The 19,434-nt window shown below is 41.8% G+C and overlaps 1 protein-coding gene across 2 annotated transcripts in view; it reads left to right on the top strand.

Moving 5' to 3' along the window:
• The window catches only part of myh10 (myosin, heavy chain 10, non-muscle), a 65,816-nt gene that overhangs the window by 37,534 nt on the left and 8,848 nt on the right, over positions 1-19,434 (top strand). For both annotated transcript variants that reach the window (XM_074630568.1, XM_074630566.1), the window contains 23 exons: positions 527-679; positions 890-1,063; positions 1,268-1,441; positions 4,016-4,130; positions 6,434-6,627; positions 6,781-6,902; positions 6,993-7,062; positions 7,757-7,917; positions 8,327-8,435; positions 9,782-9,913; positions 10,160-10,366; positions 10,832-10,969; positions 11,165-11,288; positions 12,049-12,220; positions 15,062-15,274; positions 15,724-15,868; positions 16,061-16,267; positions 16,447-16,551; positions 16,952-17,104; positions 17,619-17,867; positions 17,967-18,179; positions 18,437-18,649; positions 18,822-18,983. In XM_074630568.1, coding sequence (XP_074486669.1) covers positions 527-679; positions 890-1,063; positions 1,268-1,441; positions 4,016-4,130; positions 6,434-6,627; positions 6,781-6,902; positions 6,993-7,062; positions 7,757-7,917; positions 8,327-8,435; positions 9,782-9,913; positions 10,160-10,366; positions 10,832-10,969; positions 11,165-11,288; positions 12,049-12,220; positions 15,062-15,274; positions 15,724-15,868; positions 16,061-16,267; positions 16,447-16,551; positions 16,952-17,104; positions 17,619-17,867; positions 17,967-18,179; positions 18,437-18,649; positions 18,822-18,983 — 3,705 coding nt within the window. The remainder of the gene's footprint in view (positions 1-526; positions 680-889; positions 1,064-1,267; positions 1,442-4,015; positions 4,131-6,433; positions 6,628-6,780; positions 6,903-6,992; positions 7,063-7,756; positions 7,918-8,326; positions 8,436-9,781; positions 9,914-10,159; positions 10,367-10,831; positions 10,970-11,164; positions 11,289-12,048; positions 12,221-15,061; positions 15,275-15,723; positions 15,869-16,060; positions 16,268-16,446; positions 16,552-16,951; positions 17,105-17,618; positions 17,868-17,966; positions 18,180-18,436; positions 18,650-18,821; positions 18,984-19,434) is intronic.

Here is a 19,434-nt window from a genome sequence, read left to right as displayed (position 1 = left end):
ATCCAGCGCAGAGCGATTTTACTGCTGATCATTTTTGAGCGGTGTTTCATATTGTACTGCGCACAAGGGAAGGTTAGTTTTACCCTCTGTGAAACCAAAGTACGTCTCCTGTTTATGAATCATTCATTTAAAGTGCAGTACTCTTGCAGGCTTCTGATCATTACGGCTCCAGCTCAATGGATACAGCTTTTATCTCAACTGTTATAGATATTAATACAAGTCTGACTCAGAAGGCAGGAGGAAAATTAAGGGTATACAGTCTTGCCAAGATGTATGAGTCCATTTGTCCATTGAGGATCTGTCTGAATTATATACACTCAAGCCCGACCTTCCTGTGCTCGCTCTCTGCCATGTCAGCTCTGTATCTCCTGATATTGTCTCACCATTCTTTTCCCTCTCTTCCTCTCCTCTCCTCTCCTCTCCTCTCCTCTCCTCTCCTCTCCTCTCCTCTCCTCTCCTCTCCTCTCCTCTCCTCTCCTCTCCTCTCCTCTCCTCTCCTCTCCTCTCCTCTCTTCTCTCCCTGCAGGCTGACTTTGCTGTCGAGGCCTTAGGTAAAGCAACATATGAGCGTCTGTTCCGCTGGCTGGTCCATCGCATTAACAAAGCTCTGGACCGAACCAAACGGCAGGGTGCCTCCTTCATTGGCATCCTGGACATTGCGGGTTTTGAGATTTTCCAGGTTTGGATTCAAATCTTTTACGTTTTTTAATCAATTTGTCCATTTGTGGCTAGAGGAAATGTTTTTGTTTTGTACAGTTTCTGATTATGTTTGTTTTTGTTGCTGCTGTTGTCCTATAAACTATCTACATTTGAGGTTTTGAGTTCTTGTCATCTACACACATTTCCAGTCTAGATGATTGTTCTTCCTTGTAATTCTTTCCTACTACAGTTGAACTCATTTGAGCAGATGTGCATCAACTACACCAACGAGAAGCTGCAGCAGCTCTTCAACCACACCATGTTCATCCTGGAGCAGGAGGAGTACCAGAGGGAGGGCATCGAGTGGAGCTTCATCGACTTCGGCCTCGACCTGCAGCCCTGCATCGACCTCATTGAGAGGCCGGTCAGTGTGAATGATTCGTTATTATCAATGAGATGAATGAAACTTTTTTATTTATTTTTTAAATTATATGTGATGACAACAATGACCACAACACTCCTGTCTAATAAACACAAACAAACGCTAGGAAGTTGTTCTCTTGCTTGTGTAGTTACAGTTCACTCTCTCTGAAGTCTTTAGTTTTGTCCTGTGTTGATATTCCTTCAGGCAAACCCTCCAGGAGTGTTGGCTCTGCTAGATGAAGAGTGCTGGTTCCCCAAAGCCACAGACAAGACCTTCGTAGACAAGCTGTCCCAGGAGCAGGGCACACACACCAAGTTCCAGAAACCCCGCCAGCTCAAGGACAAAGCTGATTTCTGCATCCTCCACTACGCTGGCAAGGTACACTCGTGTTGATCTCGAGAAGAATCACACTCAGCATGTTTCTGTCTCTGCTTAAATACGCTGTTGATGTGTGTTTCTTTTCAAACTGTAAGTCCACTCCTGGTGGGGTTTCAAAAGAAAAAATAAATTGTGTCTTTCCTTAGAAATAACAGTTTACTGAAGGATAAAGTTTTCATTTTATGGATCTGTTTTTTAGAGCTTAGATCAGGCTTTCTTCTAAGAAGCACTAAACAAGACAGACACATAAGAAAAAAGGTTATAATATTGATATTCACAAACTGATACAACTGATAGCATCATCAATACCGTAATGTCTGTCTGTGACAGAGTTAGCATGTAGCTTTAGCCATGATGTCTAGCTGTGCTTTTCCTGCAATGTGTGAAACCCAAAGTGTTTCCATACTTTACTGTATGTGTAGTGTTTACCTCTTTGGATTTAACATGTGAGGGTGCAGATCGTATCGACGCAGACCCTCCACCGTTTTCTGCTTTCTCATTTTGGCTCATTGCGGCCGGCTGCGGTTTGTTTTGGTGACGGATACGGAACAGATACGTTACTCAGACTACAACAATAAAAGCGGTAACTTCATAGACTCAAATGAAGTAACTATATTGATTCTGGCGTTAAAAAATCTATTTCAAAATGGTAAAAAAAAAAGAAGAAAATCGCCTCCCCTAAATGAATGTTCTGTTTTACCTCCATATTGCTCAGAAATATATGTGATATACATGTACTTGCTTCTTCTTATTGTACTTCTGTTCTGTGTAGGACCAGCTGCTTTATTTCTGTCTGCATTCATATTTTCCGAAACATCTCTTTGCCTCCCTGACCGAGTGAAAAGTTGCTGCCGGTCGGCACTCAGATAAAACAATGACGCAAGGTTCTCCTCTGGTGATATTTCAGGGAAATACTGAGTCCTGGTTTGATTTATGTGACATTGTATTGGAGTGGATTTAGATGTTATGAGTGGTGTTATGCAATAGAGCTCAGTCTTGCAGGGAGACCTGCTGAGTTGCACATCTGCTTTTCATAATGTGGACTGTGTCGTTTTACACCACAATCAGTCAAGAAACTCAGATTTGAACCGCAAGAACGTCTGGAGCGCCACGAAGCCAAATATTGTAAATGTTGTCAACGTGGGTATGCACAAAAAAAATATTACCTCACATGTGCATGTCTGAATCACTACAATAAAGTGTGGCCTGTACAGTATATATGTCAGTATTTGAAGTAGGTCAACATTATGTGTCGGATGTAGGAGACTGCTTTTATTGAATGTTTTAGCATCCTAGGCCGCAATACGCAGGCTAGTTATTATACACAAGTCTATACGTTCATAGAGCTGATACCATAATGCTAATACTTTCTCCTTATGTTTCCTCTTCTTCTGTTAAATGACCTCCAGTTCATCCCACTAATTCATAGTTTAGTGCTCCCCACAGACCTCCAGTTAGACCCCGGCCAATTCTGGATTTTTAAGTTACCAATTTGATATTTGTAATCTTGATATATATCGAACAATATCGTTTTTTACATAAATACATAACATAAATAACATTTTTCTTCACCGTAGCTTTAAAACTGAGCCCAGTACAACCTAAACATTTTTGCGTTTATGTGTTGAAGAATTTAGTGTTATTATCATGTTAACTTTGACGGCCCTAAACAAAAAAAGTGCTGCTATTTTCTGCATTCAGAATTTTACCACTGCTCCAAGGCACGGTCACACATGTGCGAAATTAACACTCGTCTCTCGTTCACTTCCATTCTTTGCAAGCAAAGACGATTCGCTTCCGGGGGCGAAACAAATTCACAATCTTCGCATTCGCGTGGAGTTCAACTTTTTTAGCCCAAATATCATCTCAGAAGGCAACGGTTACTCACTGGCATTAGCGCATGTGTGACCGTGCCTGAATATTTCAAACCTCAACTGTCAGAAAACTAGTCAGAAAAAAGTAGGGGTGGGGGAAAAAATCAATATATTTGCTTCGTATTGATACACAGACGTCACATATCTATCTTTCATTATATAAAAAATATGCTCAAATCATAACAGAGCAAACTCAAGTCCAACAGGCAACAACAGCTGTCAGTGTGTCCCCAAAACTGCATGTGATTATCATAAAGTAGGCATGTCTGTAAAGGGGAGACTCGTGGCCACGCCAGGTTTTCCTCACCAAAATTTAGCATGAGTTTGGAGCGTTACTTTAACCGCCTTTTTACAAGGTAGTGTGAAATGGTTGGTACCAATGGATTCCTTACGTTTTCTAGTTTCATGATGCCAACATCTTCACTCTAGCTTTAAAACTGAGCCCGCTACAACCTTAAAAATCGCAAGTTGTGTTAATGCGTTAAAGAACTTGCCGTTAAAACTAATTTGCCTTATCACGTTATTATCACGTTAACTTTGACAGCCCTAGTTTGTTAATGTACAAAACAACAACTGTGTATTGTTATCGGATTGTTTATAATTTTATTGCTTTAAAAAATCAGATCAGATCAGTCAGACTATAATTAAGTATTAATTCATTTAGTCCTCATCTCTGAGTTGTACCTCTTGATTGTTCCAGGTGGACTATAAGGCGGATGAGTGGCTAATGAAGAACATGGACCCTCTGAATGACAACGTGGCCACACTCCTGCATCAGTCGACTGACAAATTTATAGCTGAACTCTGGAAAGACGGTAAGCTGCCACCTTCTTATCTCTAAACATTTGAAATGGTTCTAGATATCTAGAAGGAATCGATTTCAGTAACTCATCCTTTAAGATTCATTACGTGTGTACCTGTTTGCTTATTGAGTTAACAAGCATATGTCTCTCACTAAAAGCCTACTAACAGCTGTCTGCCTTGTTGACCCAGGCCTATACATTTATGATTTCTAAGAATCAATTTAACATCCCCCTCCCCTCCCTGTCTCTTTCTCTGTGTTGTAGAGATTCAGACCATTCAAATGGCTTCATTCTATGACAATGTCACTAGTCTGGATGACCCGGCAGGTGAATGACTGGGTCGTGCTGTAGCAGACCTGGGCCAAAATAATATTAGCTGTAAATGAACAGTTTGGGGGTTGTGAAACCAAGCTGCTCAAGGTGCTTGGTATGCTCAATATAAACGCTTCCCAAGCAGGTTAACTTCTTGAAAGTGTATATTTTTGCCCAGATCTGGCTGTATGTGTCACGCTTCAGCCGGTGCTGTGTCTGTCATAGCTACAGTGGCTCCCATTTGCTTCCAGGCTGCATGGCTCCCTTGTCTCAGCCAAAAGTAGTAGTGCCTACATCCTTAAAGTAGAATATAGTCAACCGCTCCCTCTAGTCCAACTAGTGCGCTTTAATTTGTGTCAGTATTTTTGTAGGCTGACATGTGATCTTTGTACGGTCAGTAGCCCCAAAGCAAGCGTTCAGGATCTAGTGCAGCTGTTTGCCGTCTTCAGAGCTGCTCTGTGATGTGATACATCCACGAGCAAATTAAGGATTTGAAGCTTGACTGAAGAAAAAAATTTAATGACATTAATTTCCCGCCTTCCTCCCTTCCTAGATAGGATCACAGTAGCGGGGAATTGGAAGCAGATGTTGGTATTTGTTTTGGCTCTGAGCTCAGACGTCAGTGCAGAGGGTCCAGACAGCTCAGTTTAAACTCCAGCGGTCTGTGACGCATCAAATACTTTCAACTTTAATTGAGTCGGTTGGACAGTAATCAGTGACATAGTGTATAGTTAATTGAGTGTTAAATCATAACTCATGTGCTGTGTCATTTTGTTTAGCTTTTTTGTTTTTTTAGAATAAGTCTACTGACATTACTACCAGATTATAAAAAGATTTACTTCTGATTCTTAAGAATTCCCATGAAAAGATCAAAACCAGCAATGAATATAACAATAATTATCTGCGTATCCAAAGCCTGATTTATCTCCTTTGTGCCATCGAGCTTCTTTGTTGTCTAAAAACTATTAAAAACACATTAATGAGACACACTGTTGCACTGACTGACATGTTCCTTTATTACCATGAACATGGGCACTGTAGTTTTATTTTCCAACCCACATACGCTGTCCTGCTGCTGTAAATACACACTATAGCACCAAATCAGTGCCTAAAATAGTCCCCAAAAGATACAAAATGTATTCCTGCCTGAGTGATGTTAAAAAAAAGAAGCTAAAAACTACATTTCCCATCTGTTTTAGGGAACTATTTAGTTTTGTTTTTTAAATTAAACTATATACTGGTGACCTATTTTTTGAAGCGAGCCTATCATTTTTGTGAAGTAAACCCAGACAGAGCGATGCCGCGTCGGGGTGCGGCATTTTTACTGATTAAGAATTCAATAATTTGACACAAAAATGGTCCGCAAGAGTTCAACATTAGAACTGTGCCCATAGCAACGACCTGCTATACATAGCAACGGTCTGCTATAAAGAAATAACAGACCGTAGAACGCCGTGATTGACCAATCAGAATCTAGTATTCAACAAAGCCATGTAATAAATGTAATATTTTTGCATCCAGTGTTTGCGGCGTCTTAAATGTTAACATGTTGAGTAGAGATGATTTTACTGGCAATATGTTGATGCAGGTTTTGTGTCATAAGCTGTGAAATGTTGAAAAGCTTTCATGTAGCTGCCATCCAGCATCATGTCTCACCCACTAGGACCAGAGAAGAGCATTTCAAATCTTGCAATTAAACTTTGTCAATGCTTAGTGAGTAAATCCTGGTACTTCTCTCCAAGGTAACATATAGAGCCCTGTGTGTGCAGACCATTAGGAATAGAAAGGCTACGCTCACCATCTCCATGCAGAAGCTAGTGCTAGCTCTAGACTTTGAATGCTACTTTGTTAGACTGCCGTTGTTAGATCGTAGTGTGTAATGTCTTTTTCATCCATCTGCACTTCATGTAGCTACATTATGTCACTGTGTTGCTGCTGCTGGTTTTTCTCTGCTCCCCATAAAGTCTTCTCGCTCTAACCAGTTCTCTCTATCTCCCCACCAGTCGACCGTATCGTTGGCCTGGACCAGGTGGCGGGCATGAACGAGACGGCGTTTGGCGCCACCTACAAAACGAAAAAGGGCATGTTTCGTACGGTGGGACAGCTCTACAAGGAGTCGCTCACCAAACTCATGGCCACACTGAGGAACACCAACCCCAACTTTGTCCGCTGCATCATCCCCAACCACGAAAAAAGAGTAAATAAAGAATCTAAATTGGATTGGATTACTGGATTGCATTGAAATCCAGTAATGCTAACCTGCAGACCAAAGATTTTTTTTTGTAGAGCAGTGATTATACGATAGAAAAACTTGCTTCTGGTCTTAGTGGTGTATTTGTTTCTTCTTCAGGCTGGTAAACTGGAGCCTCACCTGGTTCTGGACCAGCTGAGGTGTAACGGAGTCCTAGAGGGGATCCGCATCTGCCGACAGGGCTTCCCCAACCGCATCGTCTTCCAGGAGTTCAGACAAAGGTGACAAACAATAAGAAGCTTTTTGAACTCTCTAACTCCATTTTACTCAAAGCAAAAGTTTATATTAATGTTCTCTATTGTTGTTCACAGATATGAGATCCTGACGCCTAACGCTATCCCCAAGGGATTCATGGATGGGAAACAAGCCTGTGAGAGAATGGTAGGGCTTTTTTTCTGTATTTCAGTTTGAAACTACAACCCTGAAAACAATAACATAATATGTATTCTGCTGAGCTACTGAATTTTAGGGACTGACTATTAGCCTTTTTTGACCAAAAAAGTTCCAGGAACTATGAAACCAGAGGAACTAACCTCAGGAACTAAACTCAACTAAAAGTCCCTTTTGCATTTCCTTCACATCCGATGAGTTAAAGAATGACGGCAGCATTTGAAACACAACTTTCCCACATGAGGAAACAAAACAGAGTCATCCTGTTCTTCTTTGTATTTACTGTCGCATGACTCTGATGTTTGAGTTTGATGTAATGAATGAAAAGGAGACATGCAGATTAGAGAAAGGAAACTGGAAACTCCAGAGCTCATGTCTACACAGTGATCTGCTGAGCTACTTTAAAGTTTAACTGCCATGAAACTCATAAAAATCTGAATATTATGTTTTATTTCACTTGCCCAGCTCCCTCTCTCTCATTCACTCTCTAACTCTCTAAACTGCCGCAAAATGCAGGTTTAGCTCCCCTGGAAAAAGTTCCTGTGCTGGAAACACTTTAACACAAAAACTTGCTTTATTGTAATGTCAAACTGTTTCCCAGTGACATGTCTTGAATTTATTAAAACAAAAGGTAACCCTGCCTACGGAGGTAAATTCTTAAAAACCTTTGATGTGCCTTTTATAGATCCGAGCCCTGGAGCTGGACCCCAACCTGTTCCGTATCGGTCAGAGTAAGATCTTCTTCAGGACTGGTGTTCTCGCTCACCTGGAGGAGGAGAGAGATCTGAAGATCACTGACATCATCATCTACTTCCAGTCTGTTTGCCGTGGATACTTGGCACGCAAGTGAGTGTCACATCTCTGTATTTTTATTCAAATGTCTCTTACATATGAACATACAGTATATCTGCATTAGGATACCCAAGAGAGATGTATTTAAGGACAGGGATGCAAACACTCAAACACCCAGAGGTGGTCTGAGACACAAAGGATCAGAAAGTCTGTCAAGTATAAATGCATCTGTCATGTCAAGTCACATATGTAAGCTTGAAGCTCCTCCCAGTAGTACCCATTAAAAAAAAAAACACAAGTACTGAAGTGCTTGTGGGAAAAGACTGTAAGTTTGGTGCAGTTACAGCTCGTCTGTACACTAAAAACAGCCCAACCTTGGTCTTCAAAAACACTGCTACTTAAAAAAAGCTGCTATACCCAGACATTGATTTGTCGCCTGTTATTGTACCATTTCTTCCCATAGGGCCTTTGCTAAGAAGCAGCAGCAGCTGAGTGCCCTGAAGGTCCTCCAGAGGAACTGTGCTGCCTACTTGAAGCTGCGACACTGGCAGTGGTGGAGGCTCTTCACCAAGGTGAGAACCCTGACGGCTGACGTTTACCTCTGCCAACAAAGTAGTTCACATGTGCTACACAGATGATACACAGCTCTCTGCTTCACCTGACTATCTGAGCGTTTTCAGAAATTACTAATTGAATGGCTCAATAAGTAACATAACGGGCGATAAAGAATACTAAAATCTCTCCATCAGTTTACCCAGCTGGATGTAGATGTTCAAACTTTTCCTTTTTTTTTTGCTTAAAAAAAAGTTTGAACATCTATATTTCTATGGCAACTAAGCAAACTCCATCTGCTGATGAGGGCCGCGTGATACGGTCAAAACCTCCAGAGCATAAGTGGATCTTGAGATTGTTTTGTCAACTGCTGTTGATTTCTTGCCAAGGTCAAGAATAAACTGTCAAGTTCATCTCTTTTGGTTTCACTGGGCTCATTAGAGCGGGGTATTAACATAGAATTCAGTTCCTTAACCTTAGAAGGTATTTCAAAGTCTTAAATTTAGTTTACAAAGATCTTGAATATTTTTTCTTGCCTGCCATAGACAGTAACATTGGTTACATATATTTGTTGTATGTGCTTGCAGGCTGTTGTAATCTACAATAGGGTGACCAGGTGTCCCACTTTACGAGGGACTGCACAGCATTTTTATCTCTTGTCCCACATTTTCACTGGCTCTAGTTTTCAAAAGTCAAACCACTGCAGTACAGACACTTTTTTAAAATCTGGCTTTTATCCAGCGGCTGTGACTAAAGTAGGGAAGGCTGTCATCACGGCGCTGTGTTTGCTGTCAAACCGAGCACACGTGGGTCAAGTGCAGGTTGACCTGTCACCGTCTTTGCTACGGTATGCCCAATGGAGAAAATTGCGAGCACTACAAAGCCAAAGCTATGCAGATTTAGGTGGAATATGATGGAAACTACCACAAAGAAAGGGAAGAGCAGCTACAACAAAGACAGTGAAACTACTTATAAGTATTTATAAGCCGGTGGAAGGCGATTCTCTGAGTTTTTTGTGAAAATTGTTATTTTTCAATTTGACATGAGGATAATACGACAGCCGTGAAACAATCAGAATATAAAGTTTTATTTATAGGAGGGGCCAACTTTGAATTTTCGGTTTACAAACACCCACCGACAAATGAAACATATTATACCTTTAATAAATAATTGTAGTCCCTACTGCTTGATGTCACCAGTATGACCATGAAAAGGATATTAAATTTCATTCTATATCTTAAAAAGTGTTAAGTTTCATTTGGTGAACACTTCAGAAATTATTTCTCTCTCTCTCTCTCTCTCTCTCTCTCTCTCTCTCTCTCTCTCTCTCTCTCTCTCTCTCTCTCTCTCTCTCTCTCTCTCTCAGGTGAAGCCGCTGCTGCAGGTCACCAGGCAGGAGGAGGAGCTGCAATCCAGAGATGAGGAGCTGGTAAAGGTGAAGGAGATACAGCTCAAGGTGGAGAATGAGCTTGTGGAGATGGAGAGGAAACACCAACAGGTAAACATGCCATCTGTTATGGAAAGTACAAATTTTTGCCTTGTACGAGCTGATATAATTGTGGCCCTGATAAAGTCCACAGAAACTTTATTATTTCAAAATCCATTGTAACATGCTTTTAATTCTGTGTTTGTAAGGAAACGACTGTATTTACTGTTTTCTATCAATTATTGATAAAAATTGAAGAAATAAATATTGCAGCAAAGAAGGCTGGATATATTTCTTATCACTGTTCCCTCTCTCCAGCTCGTAGAGGAGAAGAATATTCTAGCAGAACAACTCCACGCGGAGACGGAGCTCTTTGCCGAGGCCGAAGAGATGAGAGTTCGTCTGCTCTCCAGGAAGCAAGAGTTGGAAGAGATCCTTCATGACCTGGAGTCTCGTGTGGAGGAGGAGGAGGAGAGGAACCAGAGCCTGCAGAATGAGAAGAAGAAGATGCAGTCACACATACAGGTTTATATATTCACCTATTTAAAACTTAACTTCTACATACACAAACCTTTCTTCTCCTCTTGTTCTGATATGCTGACATCCATGCTGTTAGCGCCGGCCTTTCAAGAACATTATTCGCTATCATGATTGTCCTCATTTGAACATTTAAAGGGCCTTTTGTCATTTATGTAGAGGTTGAAGAGGCCTTGTCTAACGAATCTCATCAAACCCCACTGATGAGGCAAATTAACTGAGTTTCCAAGTGTTAAGTAATACTTTAAGATGTTTCTTTTTACATAGATTGTTGCTTTTTTAGTCATCGATATTTAATGTTGTAGAGAAATACTTTTACAATTTTTAAGCCAAGTGTTGAGGGGCATTAAAGAGTTTCACGTGTCAAACTTCGGCGTTCAGACTTTAACCTCACGGCATTAGATTGGTTATGAAACTTTATCTGTGCGTATGTGTGTGTTTTCCTCTCAACAGGACCTGGAGGAGCAGCTCGATGAGGAGGAAGCTGCCAGACAGAAGCTGCAGCTGGATAAAGTGACAGCCGAGGCGAAGATCAAGAAAATGGAGGAGGACATCCTCCTGCTGGAGGACCACAACTCCAAGTTCCTTAAGGTGAGAAGGTTAGATCTGCAAATGATGGGTCAAACAAGAACCAGACAGCAGAAAAGGTAAAATATAAATAAAACAAGGTGATGATGGATGAGGCATATGATGGGATAGATATTAAGATACCGTTACACCTCCATATATAGTATTTGTGTGTCTTAAAGCTCCCAGTCTAACCCACGCTTTGATTTTACCCAACAGGAGAAAAAGCTTCTGGAGGACAGGATCGGCGAGATGACCTCCCAGCTGACGGAGGAGGAAGAGAAAGCAAAGAACCTCGGAAAGGTCAAGAACAAGCAGGAGATGATGATGGTTGACCTGGAGGGTGAGCTACTGTTACTGTCTCCATTTTGCCTCTAAGAATAGGGAACATTTACTAGAACAGGCACAAATAGGTGGATGGCCACTGTCACATCTGTTGAAAGACTAATTCAGGTTTGGTAGTTGTCTGTGAGAAGTTACAGTAGCCTATATGTAAGAAAGTACAGTGTAAACATGAACAACAACAGGCTACGCTGAAAAATATGAATACATTTTAGAGCTGTCCTCGGCCAAATAAATTTTGTCTACTAACTACTCATACGATTTTGTCGACTTATCGATTAGGTGATTTAATCGATAGATCTGTAAAACTGAGTTTCTCCACAAAGAATCACACAAAAGCACCATTTTAAATCTTGTGTTTATCAGAGATGTGCTCATAAGTTTCTTAGAAATAAGCTATTCAGCATAAAAAATGACGACTAAAGAAATCTTAGTCGACTAAGACCAAAACGAGCGATAAGTCGACTAAGAGGGGCAGCCCCGAGGTATTTAGGAATGTTTGAAAAAAGAAAATACAACCATGCATTTAAGCAAAGCAGCTAATCTGATTACTGTTAGTTGTGTCAGGTTGTTAGCAATTAGGTGTTTGTGGTTTGTCACTTTCTGTGACCTCTTATGACCCCTCTGTAACCTGTGACTTCACTCATTTACTTCCTGAGATCACCTAAAACCAAGTTAATTTTTTTAAATATTTATGTAATTATTGGCAATGTTTGATTTAGCATCTTGTTTATGAGGCATGTGATTGTGCCTCCCTTCAGAGCGTTTAAAGAAGGAGGAGAAAACGCGGCAGGAGCTGGAGAAGGCCAAACGCAAACTGGATGCCGAGACGACGGACCTGCAGGACCAGATTGTTGAGCTCCAGGCGCAGATAGAGGAGCTGAAGATCCAACTGAGCAAGAAGGAGGAGGAGCTGCAGGCTGCTCTGGCCAGGTCAGTTATAGACACAAAACAATCTATCAAATGTGACAGACACCTTCTGCAGAATATAAAACACTGATAAACTAAATACAGGACATTCAAGCAAAGATATAAAAGAAAGAAAATTCAGCAGAATTGAATAAAAGAAAGTATTGGCTCATATGACCCCAGTGCATTAAAACTCATCACAACACTTAACTTTAAGCCAAAAATATTCCTTAAAATTCCAGTTTAATACTCTTACTATAACACTCTATAAATTCGTCTTCTTGCATATAATGACGCACATGAGATTATATCCTTTAAGTTATTGCTCATTGATTGGAAGTCCAAAGATAACTGTCTAAGCGTTTGGCACGTCACAACGATACAGATATCGTCTCAGCTCAACAACTGTTGACACCTGATTTTGAAGAAAGCACATGAATTGTTTTGTATGGAATCAAGGATCAAAGTGTATTTTTACAGCCACTACTGGGCAAACTCCTCTGAAGTCACATCACTACAAACCTAAACTGGTGTGGTTAAATACCACTGTTGGCGGTATTGCTCATTTTCAGTATGTAATGTACAACTTCACACACATCCTCTCACTAGCGCAGTTCATCCTATTTCCATGACAACTGCACTCCAAGTCAATAGGAAGACCTAAAATAGACACAAACGAACACAGAGTCAACTCTGACTTAAAGCAGCTAACGTCCTCTTCAGCTGCTGCTGTTGGTGTTTCAGCACACTGCTATCTTTCACTCACCTCAGTCTCTACTCAGTCCCTCTCTTACTTTCCTTCTTCAGCTCTCAGCTGCAGCGTTTTCCGTCAGCGACGCTGACCTTTCATCTTGGAGGCAGCCGTGTCTGATTACAGGCAAATTGATGTTGATTGATGCTCTCTGTCCTGGGCTTTGCAGTAGTTTTCCACATGAAGCAATAAACGAGAGCTGGGCTAAATCAGGCTGTCGTTTAACAGTGGAGGAGAAACTATTACCGTTTTACTCATTCGCTTTGGCTCAATTATTTAAAGAGAATATTTTTTTTTCAAACAATAAATTCAAATCTCGAAACAATTAGTTAGTTGTTCACAACCGATTAGAATTTATCATTCATTCAAGCAAATTGCACGTGTTTTGGCACATGTACAAAAGAGTCAGTACAGTAACCACTTGAACACGTCTGGCTGATCAAAAACTGATGAGTTGATTCTCAGTGAAGTTGTCGTCCTCTTCACAACTTCTAAATATTCTTTCATCGTTTGAGCCGTCACATGCAAAATGATCCATTCAATTATCAAAATCTGTTAGATATTCATGTATATTCTATAAATATCTATGACGAGAGGGTACAATTAGTTGTTTTTGAACTGAACTACAGCAGGTTTTTTCATTGTTGCAGGGTTGTTGTTGTTGTTTTTTGGCATAGATGTCCTTTTGTGGCAAAATTTCTGGTCACAGTATATTTAGTAGTAGACTTTCCATGAAGGATCAAAAGTGAATTTTCTGTTTCAGCATTCAGCGAGACAAAACTTACGTTCTTGTATAATACAGTAAGTAGTCTGTGGAAACAAAAAAAGTTAAACAAACACAGCTTTGTATATTAGAAACATTTCCAGTTGAGTGCCATGGTGATAAAACATCTAAACATTTTGACCAGTACGGCTCACACGATGACAAAACAACTTTTCATTTTGGTGGTCAATTTACTGACACAATAACGAGATTTTGAAGCATGAATGAAGTGTTTTGGTGAGTTAGTACCGTTCGCAAACATGCAATAGAGTTGTTTAGAGAAAGACTGTTTCGAAAAATGGGCCAAAGCGATTGAGACAAACTGTAACAAACCTGTTTTTTTTACCATCAGAAGATTTTTGTGCTGATTGTGAAAACCGTTGGCAGCTTTATTAGACCTGCGTCTTGCCACTCTGTCACTGCAACAACATATTCTGTTAATCTAGCCTCACTCCTCCGTTTATCCTGATTTTCCACAGTTGGAAAAATATTCTGAGCGACACGTTTGCAGTCATATTGAATAATTTGTAGCCGTCACAAGACTGCATGCAGATGAAACAGCTGTGGAGGTCGTTGCTCTGAAGGTCGGCTCAGAGTATTTTAATGTCCACTTCTCAGCAGTTTCCTCCTTCCAGCAGGCCAATACTCCAGACTACAGCGGTCGTTGGTTAGCGCCTGTCCGACTAATTTCACACGCAGAAATCATCAGTTTAGTCACAGCTGCAGATAATTAAGCTTTCATTAAACTTGATGTGCCTCATTTTGAATTCAGCAGCTATTCCGGGAACAATTGTATTGTGGTTGTTTTGTTTTTTTGTAAAATGGTGAATTACTTTTATATTGGAGTCATTAGAGCCTTTAATCAGCGCTGTGGCATTGTGTTAATTATGAAACTGAATCATTATTATTACATTCAGTGTGTTTAATCAGTGGGTGTCTTCACAAGAGAGGAATGTTACAGGACTGTTGCAGCCAGCATGAATTAGACTTGGCTTCACTTTCAGCAGCAAACAGATCAACAGTCTCATTATCATGCTCATCTTCACAGTGATCACCCGTACGTGTTATGTGGACAGCTTCAGCTGTAAACGGTTCACCACACTGCCACCATGTGTGCACTGGTGGACCCATTTCAGTTTAAAAACTGACATCACTGACTTTCCTTTCATTTAATGTACATATCACTACTTTAGACAGACAATACAAGTTGGAATTGTTGTAGAAGAAATTCAGATCCTCAGCTGAAGGTCTAAGCTAAAGAGATGTGTTCTCGGTCTTCATTACGAGGAAGACTACGTTGTAAGACAAGGGTCTACTCTGAAAAACTGATCTTTTGTGTGTCTCCAACCAGGAGCGATGAGGAGACCGTCCAGAAGAACAACGCCTTGAAGCAGGTTCGGGAGCTGCAGGCCCACCTTGCTGAGCTTCAGGAGGACCTGGAGTCGGAGAAGATGTGTCGAAGTAAAGCTGAAAAACTGAAGAGGGACCTGAGTGAGGAGCTCGAGGCCCTGAAGACGGAGCTGGAGGACACGCTGGATACCACCGCTGCCCAGCAGGAGCTCCGGTGATTATTTAAAGCTGGTTTATCAATGATGATAAAGGCTGATTTTCCACTTTTATCAAAGTCTGTTTACAGGTGTTGGGAGTATCTTTTCTGACTACAGAGGCAGCTATTCAAAATCTGTTAAATTGCCTCAAGTGATTCATATTACATTGCAACATCTGCCGTATTAGCCATGTGTCTACTACGTGTTTATTTGCATATAAAGCGGGGAAGTGAGATCACAAGCGGTCACTAATATAAGCAGTGTTTGCTATTCTCTACAAACATGCATAGAATTTATTTCAGTGGTTCCAACCTCTAAACAGTTTTTCAAACATCAAAGTTACCTCCTACAATATAATGTGTTTTATTAGGATGACCACAACAATAAATCCTGCATGTTAAGATGTGTTTTGTATCTGAGAAGGCGTCCTCTCCTCTTAACCCTCTCTCTTGTGTCTGAACTGCAGGTCCAAGCGAGAGCAAGAGGTGGCGGAGCTGAAGAAGGCCATAGACGAGGAGACCAAAAACCACGAGGCCCAGATCCAGGAAGTGAGACAGAGGCACGCCACTTCGCTGGAAGAACTGTCCGAACAGCTGGAACAGGCCAAGAGGGTGAGTCAGTCGTACCTGGTTACACTCGCAGGGCTTGTACACATCAACCTACATCAGATGTATGATATGAAGACAGACAGTGTAATTAAACTGTCAATTAACAGAAAGGATCCCAGCAACAATTCAGATACTATGGCTATGAACATAAAACCATAAAAACATTTTTTTTATTTTTTTGTTTGCTCTGCGCAGTTCAAGGCCAACCTGGAGAAGAACAAGCAGAGTCTGGAGAGTGACAACAAAGAGTTGGCCTGTGATGTGAAAAGTCTGCAGCAGACCAAGACAGAGTCCGAATATAAGAGGAAGAAACTGGAGGCCCAGCTGCAGGAGTTTATGTCCAGGGCCACCGAGGTAGAGAAGGCCAAAGGAGAGCTGGCCGAACGCTCACACAAACTCCAGGTAAATACACCCACAGACAGTTCTAGACGTCAGAGAAGCAACGATTTGGAGCAGCTTTGCTATGAAATGAAGGGACATAGCCCCAGATTACTCAACACATATTTTAGAGGGAATATTCATGGCACACGTTGGACTCATTTATTGTGCTTTCCTCATAAACCCCACGTGTCTTTTGTTAGACGGAGCTGGACAATGCGTCCGCTTTGCTGGAGGAGGCCGAGAAGAAGGGACTCAAACTGGCCAAGGAAGTCGACAAACTGAACAGCAAACTGCAAGACTCAGAGGTACGAAAGACAGCATCAACATCAGCCAAGTTTAAAGCGACAGGAAACTTGATCTGGAATCACTTTAAAAGTAACAAATGTTAAATATTTGTCACCATAATTTAGTCTGAAGTCCAAATAGTAGGATGTTAGGGTTGTTTCTGATGTACACAATGAAATCAAGAAGGCTGTTAGAATAACGTCAACAGTGTCATACAGAGCAAATCGACACAGTCTAAAGGTTTTTTATGGTGATATTTCAACAACAGCATACAGCGTGTGTGAAAATGCACCTTACCTGAATCTTTATGTATTTAAAAATGTGTTCACTAATTAGTACATAACGGGTACCTCTTATACTAATCATACCAGGATTAACAGATACGTCTCCCTGCTTGTCTTTTCCTGTCTTGGCGTGTAGGAGTTGCGGCAGGAAGAGACGCGTCAGAAGCTGAACCTGAGCGGCCAAATCCGCCAGCTGGAGGTGGATAAGAACACCTTGCTGGAGCAGCAGGAGGAGGATGAGGAGGCACGACGCAACATGGAGAAACAGCTGCAGACGGTGCACTCTCAGGTAGTCGTTCATAAACATGTACAGCACATATATATTCGTACACATACTGTACACATCTGAAGGTCTGACACACACAAGCATATGAGGCAGGCACACCTTTCAGGTACCACTGATACGCCACTGAGTGCCAAGAGAAGGGCCAGGCCAAAGTTTACAGCTGTTTACAGCTGTCCGCATGCTGCTCTGCACATCAACGGCAGGTGTTCACAGCTGGCAAAACAGTGAGAGCTTGCAACAAATTAAAGACCACATGAAGTGTGGAGGCGGATGGATCTCAGTAGGGAACTGCAAATTTTACAGATAAACTTCTGCTGGTAGAAGGACAAATCACACAACTCATTATATTCTAATTCACCTCATCTTTTCAGTTGTCTTACTGCCGACTTTGCACATAGCGCTGCTGCTCATTTCGTCACTGTGACACTAAAGGCCACAATGACGACAAGAAAGCAACCTCTTGAAATGTTGTATTACCTTTATGTATTCACTGATTTAAAAACTGGCCTTCCTGTAGCTGTTTGAGACAAAGAAGAAGCTGGAGGAGGATGTGGGGTCGATGGAGGGCCTGGAGGAGGTGAAGAGGAAGCTCCAGAAGGACGTGGAGCTGACCAACCAGCGTCTGGAGGAGAAGACCATGGCCATGGACAAGATGGAGAAGACCAAGAACCGACTGCAGCAGGAGCTGGACGACCTGATGGTGGACCTGGACCACCAGAGACAGATCGTCTCAAACCTTGAAAAAAAACAAAAGAAGTTTGACCAGGTACGCTGGACCGCCAAAATGCCTCCGAAATGATGGATTGAGGTCAGATGTACAGTATGCCAGTGTATTGAAGGCCAGTTGTTTGTTTGTCTACACTAGCTGCTCGCCGAAGAGAAAACCATCTCAGCTCGTTACGCTGAGGAGCGTGACCGCGCGGAGGCCGAGGCCAGAGAGAAGGACACCAAGGCTCTGTCTATGGCCAGAGCTCTGGAGGAGGCCTTGGAGGCCAAGGAGGAACTGGAGCGGTTTAACAAGCAGCTCCGCGCTGAAATGGAGGACCTGATGAGCTCAAAGGATGACGTGGGGAAGAATGTGAGTGACCTTTGACCTCTTAAATGACACTGTTGGATGCAAATTAAATCTTTGAGTGAAGAACTGATGATGCTGATTTTTAGTATTCGAGTACAGTCTGATCAGCCAGGATAGTTTTAATGTAAGGTACAAATCACTCAAATCTCAAAAAGTATTCTTCTTTCTGGAAATCCACACAGGGTTTTCGGAGGATCTTTGATCTGGCTTCGTCCAGCCTGTTTCGCTGACGTTATTGTTTCTCCCGATGCTGCGTACAGGTCCACGAACTGGAGAAGTCCAAGCGAACGCTGGAGCAACAGGTGGAGGAGATGAGAACTCAGCTGGAGGAGCTGGAGGACGAGCTTCAGGCCACAGAGGACGCCAAACTGCGTCTGGAGGTCAACATGCAGGCCATGAAGGCCCAGTTTGACCGAGACCTGCAGGCCCGAGATGAGCAGGGAGAGGAGAAGAAGAGGTCGCTTGTCAAACAGGTACACAGGGAAACACAGATGATCATGAATTTGCTCCACACGTCTTATATTTTTCTTGAAATTCAAAACTTTGATCTGAAAAATTCTGCTCATACATTATACACATTTTCTTTAACATTTTGTGCTGAAACATTTGTTTAGTCTGACATGTCGTGTTGTTTTTATCCTCCAGGTGCGTGAGATGGAGGCAGAGTTGGAGGACGAGAGGAAACAGAGAACTCTGGCTGTCGCCTCCAAGAAGAAGCTGGAGATGGACCTGAACGAGCTGGAGGGACAGATCGAAGCCGCTAACAAAGGCAGAGAGGAGGCTGTTAAACAACTCAAAAAACTACAGGTACACATACACACACACACACACACACACCTGTTCAGTGCATAGCCTAGAAGCATTTGAAAGTGCTTTTCAAAGGTTTACAGGTTTTCAACACAGGGCAGATTTCTGTTAGTGAATGGAATCTGAGAACCACATTGATGGGACACTGTGAGCCTCCGTTAACTGTACTGTTGACAACATATTGATGGTGCAGCATGAAAAAAGTAACTATTAATGGATTTTTATTCTTTGCCTTAGTTTCAATTGGGGGTTATAATCATGCTCAAAGTTTTGGAACTACAAGCTCGCATGATGCTTCGGGGGATGGAAACACTAAGTTTATTGTTGCCATGGAGTCCTGTGTGTCAGCTGCTGTGTTGATAAGCCGGCAAATCAATGGGCCAAACTAACTAACTTAACTTCCTGTTATATTTGCGCTGCCATGCTTCAGCGCAGTGCACACCTCTCAGTT

Source organism: Sebastes fasciatus, chromosome 3 (genome assembly GCF_043250625.1).
Source record: "Sebastes fasciatus isolate fSebFas1 chromosome 3, fSebFas1.pri, whole genome shotgun sequence".
In the NCBI taxonomy this organism is placed as follows: Eukaryota; Metazoa; Chordata; class Actinopteri; order Perciformes; family Sebastidae; genus Sebastes; species Sebastes fasciatus.
Note: the sequence above shows the minus strand (reverse complement) of the source record. Positions and strands in the feature narration are given on the sequence as shown.